Genomic DNA, 13,426 nt, shown 5'->3' with positions numbered 1-13,426 from the left:
CCCTCACCTCTGCTCCACTACCACGTTAGCATCCCCTTCCCTTGCGATGGTGCTCTTCTGATCACACACACAGCCTGTGCAGGGAGTTGATCTGTCTGAAAATCATTTGTTCTTGGCTGGATGGGCAAGCTCTTGTGGCAGCTCTGGGTATGGTCAGTGCATGCAGAAGGCAGGAGTAAGAAAGTTTTGGTAAGAGTGATGGGGATGAGGAGAGGGAACGGGAGCAGGACAATGAGAACTCTGGTTTAGATTGGCTAAAGGTGCTGTGAAATTGCACTTTAAGAGTGAAAGAGTTTGAGTGAAGTACTGGCAGAAAGGGGCTATGAACAAAGGATTATATGCAGCTGTCAACCTGGAAACAGGATTTGCTATACCCTTAAAGAGTCTACAATGTCTCTGCATACCTGAAAAGATTTTTGTTAATAATGTGAGCAAGATTTTTTTTTTTTAATTAAATCCCCTTGCAATAACATTTCTTGTGCCAAAGCTAAACAAGTGATGTATGGTGCAGAAGAAACTTGCAGGGTAGCTGTGGTGAAAAGAACTGCCCAGGCTCCACAAAGACTTTGGCTGTGTTCCTTCCCCAAATGGAGCAAATATTCCTGGATCCAGGATCTATCAGAACCACTAACCCCTTGACTTTTCTAGCAACGCATGAGATGTTGATGAGGGTTTGTGAGCAAGAAAGATCCTTCCTTCCCTCCCTTCACACCAAGAACCCTTCAACACCTATTTGTACCCGGGGCTCTTCAAGGATGCAGATGAACTTCATGGTAATTATTATTGCAGTTCTAAAGCATTCGAATTTATATGCTTCTCAGAACGTGCCGAGCCACCATATTATAGGATTTCAGTGTTTAATTCCGTAATATGCAATAACGTGTATGTAAACGGTAAAAAATGTACCAACTTGTTCACAACAATTTCATTACCAAGTGAAGTGATTGTACCAACATGTCTAAGTGGTGACGGTGATTTAAGAAGTCCAACATTTGGTCTTAAAAACAGATTATATTATTTATAAAGATCTGTGGGTGGAAAGGAAGAAGAAAAGCTCATCTGTCAGGAGAACAAATGAGGAATATATAACTCCTCCAAGTCATAATGACAGCAGAAAGAGGGATATTGTTTAAAGCTGATGAAGAAGGGAATTCATCCTATTCATATCTAGAGGCCTGGATAGAAAACCTCAGTATATTCCATTACAAGATAGAAAAATACACTCAATCTCATGAATAATGGTATCTTTACTGTTCAGTGCAATTCTTCCTAGACTTCTGACTGCATGAGATAATAATTCCAGATTTGCACCTGGTTTGAAAATACAACTAACAGAACCTAAACGCAGGTTTCAAATCCTTTTTTAAATAAATGCATGGACTGAAGCTCTGCTGTATGTGTTGCCTATGATGCGTCTGGTGTTCTTCTGAACATAAGCAAAGCTGCTTTACAAAAATCCATGTGAATTATTTGAAGATAAGCATTCTCACGTATATATATTTTTTATATATATATATATATAATATTTTTCTTTTGTTCCTGTGAACAGAAGTTACAGCATTCATATGACACTTTTCTCACTGGCTACCGCACAGACATTTCTCAGCTAAGCCTCTCGAGCTCCCTTGCATTCCAACCTTTCCAGGACCCCCTGAAGAGCTACCACCAGGCCATTTACTGAAGAGCTTTGATCCAAAGCTAAACAAAAACTGTAATCCAAACAGCAATTCACTATTTAGACCCTTTTTAACCCCCCAGAAACTTCATTAAAAGCTTTTTGTCAGGGATGTACCTGGCCTTCGACTATCCACTTGGAGATGGAGGTTTTGCCATCGTACCCTGGCCGGAACTGAAGCGTGGCAGAGCGAGGGCTGATGTTGGAAATCACCAGGTTGGATGGAGCACCTGGAAGTTCTGAAGAAATAGAAACGTAAATGAGAGGTGGAAACGCTCTTCGTCTAGGGCCCAGAAACACAGGTTGACATTCAGTGTTTCAGCATATAAAATACCTTCGTAACAATTATAATAGAGCAAATAGCTGCAGGTTTGGGTTGGGGTTTTTTTGGTGGAGTATTACATACAGCATTACAATTTCTGCTGCTCAGAGCATGCACCACATTTTCACAGATCAAACAAGAAAAGAAAGAGCCCATCTACAGAATTACAGGTACTATTTTCAGAGAAGTTGCATAACTAACAAAGCACGGTGGCTCAGGGGGGAAGGTAATTCCCAGCTCCAGATCTGCCAGTCACTTGCCAAGTCACCTAATTCCACCGTACTTCTGTTTCTCCAGAATTAAATGACAATAATTTTTACTTACTCCTTAAAGTACATATAACTTTAATATATTAACAACAGAAAAAGACTCAAATTTTTGGGTAGCATATGGGGTAGGTTTAGTGATTCTTATATAGAACTATAATAGCTGGGTTTTAGAGGGCACTTCTGATGCCTGAATAAAGTGGATGAATTTTTTTAAATTTCTGTTGCAAATAAAGAGGGTGACCTTCTACAGGGAAAAGTCTGCAGCCCCAATCAGATCTTTGCCTCACATTAGTCAAGCTTACAGAGGCATTTACATTTTTAATATTATCTGAATTATCAACAAAAGCAAGCCCAGAAAAGAGATTAAATACAGATTGTTTAGAAAAAATTCCCAATAGTACCTGCATTCGTAAGTAATGGAAATTAGTATTATAATCAGTAATCATTCATAATGTTGTACTATGTGCAAACACAACAGGCAAAAAGCAGGCAGCTTTTTGGCCTATATTTCACGTATGCACAAATACACAATATTTCTTGATTCTTACTTCACATTTGTGGGAAATATGATCAATAAACTAACCCTGACCAAGTAGGATAATGCTGTTATCTGGCTAACAACAGGGAGCATGGCATTGATCTACTCTACAGCGTGCCACAATTACCTATGATTAGGGAAAAGAAAGGGATGCATATTTCAAGACATACAGAAAAGTTCAAAAATACCGGAAAAGGGAAAAACTGGATTACCATCAGTGATGTACACTAACTGCTCCACTTTGGAAAATTCTACTTGTATAACCTATAAGTTAACTGAAACTGCTTGTCTAAGGTAAGAATTGCCTTTTTAATTTGCTTTCTATACTGGATGAGGGAGAGTGCAGAATTTTAAAAACAAAATGCAAAAAGGCGAAATTTACAGGTGCCCAAACGGTAACTCAGACAATGCAGTACCTCCTCCCAAATCTTTCTCAGGCCACAACTCCCAAATCTTGTAAATAAGATTTTAGTTTCATTAGACAAATGTCCTCTCATAGGTGACATAAGCTACACTACTTATAAATGGAAAAACTTTTCCCTTTTAACAGCATCCAGACTCTATTTTTGCCCAAAAGCAACACTTTTTTAATTGATTCAGGCTTCATTCTCATGTTACTTTGTAAACGTCAAAAGATTCTGTGTTGTATCCTCTTTATTACTTTGTCCAGTCCTTCTGCCATCCCTACAACTTTTTTTGTATTTGTATTAAACAGCCTCAACTTTCTGGTAATTTTAAATTGCAAGTGTGTTCATGTTAAGGCTTTCAACTGTTCTAAAAATTAAATTTAAATTATGTGGTAAAGAATTCCAATGCTTTATAAATAAAACTATTTTTATTATTATTGAACTGAAGTAATTTGTGATCTTTGGAACATAGAAACACAAAGAATCGGCCCATTTTAATTTGTTTCATGGAGTTTTACCAACCTGGGGGCACACCAGAAGAGATGGTGGAGGACGTGACCCATCCGCTCCCTTTTGCGGTCACAGCTGCCACCTCAATTGTGTAGGTGGTGAGAGATGACAGCCCCGTGATCTTGTACTCCAGCGTTGTGTTGGGTAGCGTACGGGCAAGACGAGATTCATTCCTGCCATACACCTCCCAGGAGATCTGATACCCTGAAAAACAGTTACACAGAAGTCAGGGGGCCGTAGCGGTGGTGGGGTCTAGTTTTTCTTCTAAAGCACAGTTATACAATAACCCAGAGACTGGTAAATTCCTGCTTCTGCAAGATTTGCTTGTGGTCAATGGTGGTATGACTTGTTTCCTACTCTACTCCATTATGGTCACCTTTTATAAGCAGAAAAAAAAAAAGTTGAAGTAAACACTGGCTAAAATAACAATATTAGAAAAATACTTGGGTATTTCCACCACTAAGCAATTGATGTAGGTACCCCATGGGGTATCACCTGCCCATCAGATTACAGATGGGGGCAGACGTGGAGTCTCAACAGTCTGTCTCTTTTTCTATGACCACACAGTGCTTGCTATGAAATGGCTAGGAAACCTGGGGATAATCTCACAGAGGGGTGGACTTTCCTTTTGTGAACTCTACAGAGCAAATAGGAAGAAGCACTGGAAAATATAACATCTTCTCACCAGCTAGAATATCTAATTAAAAATCTATATGTGCTTAGTAGGGCTACTCCCTTTCCAGGCTGAAGTAACCTTCACTGCTGTACATCTAGAAATACTTACAAATCCAACAATAACAATCAGGCAGGAACATTGTGGGAATCTTCTAGGAACTGAAAAACCTCTACTCCCCACTGCTTGTTCCTTGCACAAAACCTTTAACAGGGTGAATCATTATCCTTTCTTTCAAAACCATAGTGTAGCCAATGTATTGTCCGAAACTGCACTCACCCTGACCTTCATATTATTCTTCTATCATAACCAGGCTTTCCTTTTTATCACTTTCATAACCATTTGCCTTCCAAGAACTTTTGAAACTTTCTACTGTCTGATTTGCTCAATTTTGCCTCCAAATCTGCTTGTCCTCCTCCTGCCCAGTCCCACTTTATTCTCATTTGAACCCATTTGAACCTTACTGTGCCAGTCCCCAGAGAATGTGTTTGAAAAGTTTGCTTGATTGCAGCTTGCTTTGTGATTTGACTCGGGGGGTGGGGGAAATACACATAGCTCTTGAATTCCTGTGAAATGGAAGTGAGGGAAAAGGACTGACGGGAAGGAACGTCACTGGGTGAACCGTGCATGAGGAAACCTGGCTAGAGAAACTCCCCACTGGGTTCCTGTTCCCATCACCTAAGATGAGGAATTCATACTAGTTGGGGGGCTTAAGGTTTTTTTCCTTTTTTTTTTTAAAAAAAAAAAACAACAACCAAACCATGATAAGCTGATTAACATATACAAATTGGCATAGCAAAATACCTTACGGTATTAATCAACAAGGAAACACCATCTCATGAACTAAAAGCATGGTAAGACAAATATTTCTGCACGAGTTTGCGGGGTGTGAGATGTTATTCTTCTGCCGGTGCTAGCTGCCATCACTGACAGAGATTCATGTTAACCTAATTTTGCATGAAAATGGGCTCGGAGTACTCACATAGTCACTAATTATATTTCACGTGAGGGGGCAGTGATAAAGAGAGATGATACTTCAACCATTCCAGCTGCACCGCAACTGCTTGTCTGACTATGCACTACCTAGGGGAAGGGGAAAAACTCCTGAATCCTCATCTGGAGCCGGTTTTAAGTAAGCGTCTGAAAGGGAATTAAGCAAGTCAGTAATTTACCAATATCTCAGAGACACTGTGGCTTTTTGATGCTCTCTGAAAAGGCTTGAGAATCATTTACCAGCGATCAGAGTTTATGTGGTACAAGCAAGATTATATTCTGCATAAAGATTTTGACAAAATTTAAGGACTCTATTGCCTTTATTAATAGAGGGCAAACAGAAAGGTGGGGAATGACTGCCCACTCTATTTGATGCTCAGTGAAGAGGCACGAAGGAGTTGCAAAAAGAACAACCATCACAAACACCCCTTTCTTCCAAAAGCTGTGGGTGCTGTTTGTTCCAGACAGGGCAAGGTGGAAGAACGAGGAGGAGTCTGAGGAAGGTGCACTTTTGCCTCTCCCCTCTTCCCAACAGAGGACATAAAACTAGCAGCTGTGTCAGCAGGACATCCGTGTGCAGCCATGGATGGAGCAGAAGCTGGGCAAGGGCCACGCCACGGCTCATCTGTCTGCCTGGGAGCTGGGGGCAACCCTGCTACGCCTGCTTTGAACCCTACACATGGGCTGGCAGAGGGAATGAAGGAGTATCACCTCAGAATAAAACAAAACAGGTTGCTCAAAGCAATAAATAACCAGAAGATAAGCAGGGGACTTTTAATGCTCTCCCTATCCATTTGTTGCTTACGAACAATAGAAAGTTTCATCCACCATGCACGAGGGAATCGTAAGTGATTGAGATATTTTCTCTCCCCTCTAGATAAACTTTGGATATACATCAGATGTTGGTGATTATTCTTTGAACATTTTATGTTTTCTCCCTTGTGATTACAGGGATGAGACCCAGCTTTCCCACCCATTAGGCACATAGTCTCTATGTGTTTATTTACTGAAAAAATGTTCACCAGGAAAAAATATCCCGAGTTCACATGCAAATTGAAGAATAGGCAAAGAGGCAGCATCTACTGTTGGATATTTCACTCCTGAAAGTATAGTTAAATTATAGTCATATAAAAAAACGCAAACAGAAAATACATACATACCGAGCAGACACAAAGCCAAATGTAATCACTCATAACAAAAACAGATGAAAAAAATGCTGAAGGAAAGGAACAACATCCACCATACCCCCAAGTAGCACTTAAGCCACAATGACTGACAGACGGGCAGAACTTCAGGACATGTGGATGGTAAAAACGCGCTCTCCGTTTTACAGACGTGATCACTGCCAGAAATGTGCACGGGAGAGTCCAGCCGGCCCGGGCTGACAGCGTTTCCTCTGGCTTCAGTGTAAGTTAGAATAGGAAAGGTGCCACAGAGTCCTCCCATATGCTTTGGCACTATGCCCTCTCCACAAAATGCTGCCTAACGGAAACTAATGACCAGAGGAGTTTCAGAAATAATTTTCTGTTGATCTGGAGTAAACTCTCTACAAGAGAGCAGTACACACAATCACAAACTGTCCATCTACATCCAGGTCCTCATAAATCAACGTTTACTGGGAGAACGAGGAAGATACTGAAATTTACAGCAAGAGTAATGGGCAATTTCCCAGAGCAGGCTGGCTGCCAGGCACCACCCTCCGTGCTTTCCTCCTCCCAGCTCTGGTGCATGGAACAAGAAGGTCCAGCAAAGATATCAATGAGCAGAAATGATGAAGAATTGCCTCCCTAAGCACTCGGATCTCCAAGCAGCCCGCTATAAACCTCTGAGGTACTCAGGGCATGAACAATTTTGCTATTCTTTTCTTCTAGCCCAAATGCAGTTTGCATTATTAAGGACATTTCTTTTTCCTTATAAACTTTGCTGGGCATTTTTACACTGGTGTTTCTTCATGAACAATAGAGCTTCTTGAGTTAATTCTTTCTCAAACAATTTGCCCCAAATATAACACGGTCCAACATTGTGCTCCACCAGGTTTCAACCCATTCTGGGAAGGGAAGCAGAAGCTAGTTTCTACCAAAGCAATTCTGCAACACTAATCATAGTGCTGCTAACGCGTGCTTAACAAGGATCAGTTTTACATCATCTTACTTAGATAGCTAGACTTGGATTTAGGCACCTAAATTTAAGCACTCAGGCTTGAAGACTTTAGCCATCTTCACTGAATCAATACTGCTCTGCTTTCAGAAGTCATTAGTTTCTGTTCTCGAACCACTTAAATCAATGCATATTTCACGAAGGTTACTATGGTATAAAGGCATAAGATGATGTGCATAAGGACTTGTTGTGGTTTAACCCGGCAGGCAGCTTGAATACCACAGCCATTCGCTCACTCCCCCCCAGAAAGCCCATAATGCATACATCAAAATTCAGGAGGATATTCTTAGATGAAGGAAAATTTAGCCCAGCCAACCTCACATTCCATAAAATATCACCCATAATTGGTATTCTCAAAAAACCCTTTCCCCTGAGAAGCAAGGGCCACTTCTGTAGGATTCCAGTTAGGCAGATTACCCACACATGTATGTTTTAGCAAGAAGTCAATGAACCTGCAGTAAGAGCAATTTTCATTAAAAGGACCTCCCCACACACATTTGGAAAATAATTTAGCTATCAGGCAATCCAATCCTGCAATTTCATCTTATAGGCCAAAAGAAAGGAAAGTCAGCAAGTGAAATAACTTAAAAGGGAATGGCCACATTCAACAGTCACTCATGCAGATTCCAGACCAAGTAAATGCTACTTAATACCCCCCCCCCCCCCCCCCCCCCCCCCCTTCTTTTTAAGCATTGTTCTCCTCCTAAATCCAAAACACAGCACTGTACCAGCTACTAGGAAGAAAATGAACTCTATCCCAGCCAGAACCAGGACAGGACTCCATATATACTACAAACATCATGGAAGACACATGTACAAATGGTGCATGTCACAGATACACAGAGAAAACACTGACAAGTGCAAGTCCTATCAAAATTATTAGACCTGTCAAAGTTAAAATGCTTCAGGAAATTAGACTGATATAACATTTCAACGTTCAGGGGCCAGAAAGTCTGATTTTTTTTTTTAAACTCCTAAAATGTATTTTGTTTTTACAAATTATAATACAATTTTTTTTTAAAAAATGAAAATTAAACATTTCAATGTCAATGCTTGCAAAACAAAATGTGTTGATCCATGTGAAATGATCTTCTCCCTTTCCAACTATGATTTTTAGCTCCAGTAATTTAAAATTTGGGAGCTTTCTTGCACTTCAGAACCTTGAAAACCTTTGTTAAATAGAATGTCCATCCTGTGCAGCTGTAATAGTTCCCCGTCTGAAAACAATATTGCCTCTCTGTTGATAAGAACTAGAGCTTTTCTCAACTATTAATAGCTTCCTTTATGAAAAATATTGAAGTTGCTGATGTTGTATCTACACTAGCATCAGTAAATAGATAAATAGCTTGTCAAATGGCAAGCTCATCAAAGAGAAACAAGAGAGTTCTGAACCCTTGTGATGGTTTATACAAAATTAAGTAATGACATGCAAATTCTGTCACGCAGTCCACAGCCAGACCACTTGATCACAGATGAAGGATACCGCTGATTTCAGGCTTGGTCTTGATTGCAAATCTTAGCAATGCCAATCCAGATTTTGCAGCTGTAAACTCCATGTAGGAACCCCCCACCTTTGGGGCAAAGGCCAAACACTGTCTCACAAAGTTTCAGAAATTTAGTGACACAGGTGGAGGTCACGGAAGATTTAACAAGACCAGAAACTCCATGGGGAGCTGATTTCTAACACAGACTGTCTTTTCAGTGACCACAATCATGAGCTGCCAGTAATTGGACCCGTACTTTCTATAACGTGCCCTAGCTGACTTTTCAATTACCCAAAAGAGGGACTAGGAAACCAGCGCTCGCAGTAGCCAGTTCTTCCTAAATGCTCTATTACACAAACATTTTTTTCACCGCAATGATACACACATTTAAAAAAAATTTAAAAAAATGAGATATCAGCTGAACTTGCCTGTAATGATGCCATTTTTCTCGACAGGTTCTTGCCAGCTGACCTTGAGAGACGTGTCCAGAATCTCAGTGAAACTCAGGTGTCCCACCGCTCCTGGCTCTGGCAATCAGAAAAGGAAATCTGTTAACAGAACCCCCCGTACTTTTGATCTGATTCATGTGGCAAGGTTAGGGCTGAAGAAATAAAACACTGAGCCAGGGCCAAGGGAAGCCTGCTGAAAACATCCGTGAGAGCTGCAGGGGAGAGGGGAGAATGCAAGGTGTTAAGAAGCACTCTGGCTATCATCACATAAATTATTTTATCCAGCCATCATCTTAACTGTGAAGAGAACCAAAGAGAGTAGCAGCAGGAGACTTGCACGCAACTTGTTCTCTGCCTCTCTTCTTGATCTAATCTAATTAGAACAATCAAGCTGGCAATCCTGGAAGCGATTGCATTTGATGTTTCCCTCAATGACGGTGTGCGGCATTTACCTGTGCTGCTATGTGTAGCTTATCTGGCCTTAGGTTTGTAGCAACACCACCAGCACCCCCTCACCTGGAAAGAGCCTTTTGCCTATGCAAAGTCAAAGCAAGGACAGAGTCACTGAGCCACTGCTTGGATAGATTCTCTCAAAACAACTCTAAAAACGTCCAACATAATGGCAACTGTCTTCTGTAAAATGAATACAAGTGTGTGAAACTTTTAAAGGATTTTTATGATGTAGCTCAAGAGCTCTTAAAAATTTCAGCTCCCTAGTGTGCAATGAAAGAGCATAAAATGGAATGACTGTCAAGAATATGCCATCCTCCCTCAATTTTGATCTTCAAGGAAGACATCCTGACTGATTTTTGATCCAACTGCTGTTCTGTCTTCAATTGATGTACTGGAAAAAGGAGTTTTTGTTCACTTGATATTCACTGTGCTTCTGTCATTGGATCCCTGCCCGAGTATCCTCCAGCTCCACTGACATCAGTTGGCAATTTCTCGTCTGCAATTTCATATTTTGTTTCCTCTTCACTTTAGTCCAGTTTCTCATTCCCCTCCAGCTATGATAAAAAAAAAAGCAGCCTGCCAGTAGGTCAGGCTACAACCACATTTGCAATTCTGCAATCCTAGTGAGGAAAATTTCCAAATCCATTCTGTGATATCTAGTAGTCAAAGCATTACAGAAAGAATTGCTGATCTGGTAGCGATCTCAGGAATACCCAACAAGAGCACAGCAATTATGCACTATTCGGGACCATGTATCTGCAGACATGCAAACCGCATACTCACAAAGCTTTACTCCAATTAGCTCCTGCAGTTGCAGTCCAATTTTAATGTCATAATGAAAAACAGGTGCAGGTTACTCCAAGCCAGGACACATTGCTTCTGCCTGGATGTCAGATTTTATTTGACCCACAGTTCATCAGCAAACAAATCTGTCTGCACTTTTTTTTTTCCTAAAGGATTGCCTAACTTTGCTATACAGTCAGAAAATTATCGCCTGAGAACATGAATGACAGTCCTTTTGAGTCTTTTTTTGCACCACATAAATCCTGAAGCAACTTAGATTCAACGAGTTCTCCACAAAGATGCATTATACCATCCTGCACTTAACTTCTCAGTCACCATGAAAAGCAAGGAAAGAAATTCTGAAGGATACAAAAAAAAATCCTGCTCATCTCTACTGCTGAAGCTCCTTGTAGCCAACAGCTGCATACACTAAGAAACGTTTTAAATGTTTTACAAAATACAAGTCTGGCTTTTCCTCAGTTTATGTTTTATGATGCAATTTTCTTGTGTTTAAAATAGCATGTGATCCCAACATTTCCCTGAGATACTCCCAAAGCCTTGACTGTGCCCTTTCTCCCACTTTGCACAAAGTCTTTAAGGCTCATTTCTGCAGCCTTTTCTTCAGCAGAAATATTAATATTCTCCTTCCTCTTTCCAGCTGATTAATTTTTGCGAAATCTTAGGAGTCTCATATCTTGGGTTTCTTACTCTTCTGTACTCACTGAAATTAGCCACAGGGTTCAAATGTCATTGGAGGAAGACAGACAGATGAACCTAAGACAGACAGTCAAATACATTTACAAATCATCATTGTCAAAAGCTTCATTTCCCTAGGAAAACAGGCAAAAAAGTTAATACTACATGTAAGAACCTAATGCATGTTCTCACCTTGTGCTTTAACCCTAGATAAACATGTATGAGTTCATATTAATGGTTCACATAGATTTCTGATAGTTAAATTGCTATCTCTGTAATCTTCTAACAAGCAAAGGTTTAAGTCTACAACCTGCTTTTGGGGCACAGCATATGGAGGAGACTAACCACAAAAGGAAAATCTGTGGGAAAGTATTTAATTTTCTTCACATTCTTTCAAAAGTATCTCATGAAAAATTAGATTAGCACCTTGAGCCTCACTTCTGTGAATGTTAATGATAATCAGATTTTTCTTTATGGGAGCATTGACTAACCTAAAACATCCCTATTAAGGCAAAGTAGTATTTCTAAAAACAATACCTTAATGGACATATTAGGCATTTTTTAATTCTGATTTGGATCTATAAATGTGCAGCAGTGTTTATGATGCTCCGTGACAGGAAGATACTGAAGTGCTGGCCAGAGCCAGGATCACTGTGGACACACAGTTAGCTACGAGGGCCACTGCAATTTAGTTATCTGCATCAGACATATGCTAGACTTGTTAGTCCCAAATGTGTCTTGAGCAAACACTTCCAAGGGACCACAGAGGCCAAAACATTTTCTGATTCAGGAAATGATTTATATGCTAAACTATCCAGCCCATTTTATTTCATCCTGACTCCAGTTTTGCAGAATAAAAGTTGCCACATTGTTACAGTCATGGCTCTTTTATACAAACGTGCAATATAATATAGATAGAGACATTTTCAATATATTGGATAACAAAAGGAAACAATCCTAAATTAATCACTGACCTCCGCAGGAAGTTCCAAGTGCTCAGTACCTAAGAAGATCAATTCATATTTATTTGGATGCCTGAACATGGATTTAGGAGCATAAGTGTTCACAGACATAAACAATGCTTTGTGTGTTAGCTGAACCAGACTATGAAGCTTTCAGCTTCTACCAGTGTAAAAAAAATTCATCCAGGTTTAGTCCATAATGAAAAAAAAAAATCAAATATCATTCATTTGCCACAGGCTAAAGGAACACACATGGACAACTGGCTGAGGTCATTGTTTGATGCAAAGTAACTTGACGAGATTGCAAACTGATTGTGAACCTGAGGTCCAATTTTAAGCGCCCAGATTTGAAAATTCTGGCTTCTATATCCAACCAAACAAAACCCGAGCACTGAGATTCTCTACCAGCACTGACTACTCACTGTCTTCAAGGGTGCGCAGGAGCTGGGGTGTGCTTCGTGGTCCATCGCCAGGTGTGGTGAAACACAGAACCGATGTATAGTAAGTAGTGTATTTCTTCAGGTTGGTGATGCAGCCACTATGCACACCATGAAAATCTGGAGCGATGGTGACCACAGTCACAGTCTCTGGAGCATCCACTGGCCATGCTAGAAGCTAGAAAATTTAAATGCGGATGAGCTCTCATTAGAAGTTGTGTCTATTTGGAATCAAAGTATGCTTGGCTGCCAAAACCATCTTAATCTGATTGTAAAAAACAAGCAATGCTGTTAAACTACTGTCAGCTCTGACGCTGAACAGATGGATATAACACTGTTGCTATGATAACTGGAGGGGTGTATCTAATACCCACTAGTGATGGGGATATACTGATACCGTGGAGGTATTGCAATTCTCAATAACTGCTACTGAGCAATGCCCAAATTATTGCGAGTGATTATTTGTACGACATGAGTCTTTTGTCTCTCTCTGGGCTGCTCTGACTAGCCTGGACAGTCTCTGCGACTGAAAGCAAGCTGAAGGAAGAAAAGTACTTGCAGTGCTACTCTGAGATAGATGCTTTATCTTATTTTGGGGTTCCTTTAAAAATCCCACTG

At 40.3% G+C, this 13,426-nt stretch overlaps 1 protein-coding gene across 1 annotated transcript in view; it reads right to left on the bottom strand.

Moving 5' to 3' along the window:
• The window catches only part of SDK1 (sidekick cell adhesion molecule 1), a 422,744-nt gene that overhangs the window by 95,305 nt on the left and 314,013 nt on the right, over nucleotides 1-13,426 (bottom strand). The window contains exons 19-22 of the mRNA XM_009320033.1: nucleotides 12,794-12,986; nucleotides 9,457-9,555; nucleotides 3,734-3,925; nucleotides 1,793-1,914 (exon numbers count right to left, since the gene is read on the bottom strand). Of these exons, the coding sequence (XP_009318308.1) occupies nucleotides 1,793-1,914; nucleotides 3,734-3,925; nucleotides 9,457-9,555; nucleotides 12,794-12,986 (606 nt within the window). The remainder of the gene's footprint in view (nucleotides 1-1,792; nucleotides 1,915-3,733; nucleotides 3,926-9,456; nucleotides 9,556-12,793; nucleotides 12,987-13,426) is intronic.

The sequence above is a fragment of the Pygoscelis adeliae genome, unplaced genomic scaffold (assembly GCF_000699105.1).
Source record: "Pygoscelis adeliae isolate BGI_AS28 unplaced genomic scaffold, ASM69910v1 Scaffold242, whole genome shotgun sequence".
NCBI lineage: Eukaryota > Metazoa > Chordata > Aves > Sphenisciformes > Spheniscidae > Pygoscelis > Pygoscelis adeliae.
Note: the sequence above shows the minus strand (reverse complement) of the source record. Positions and strands in the feature narration are given on the sequence as shown.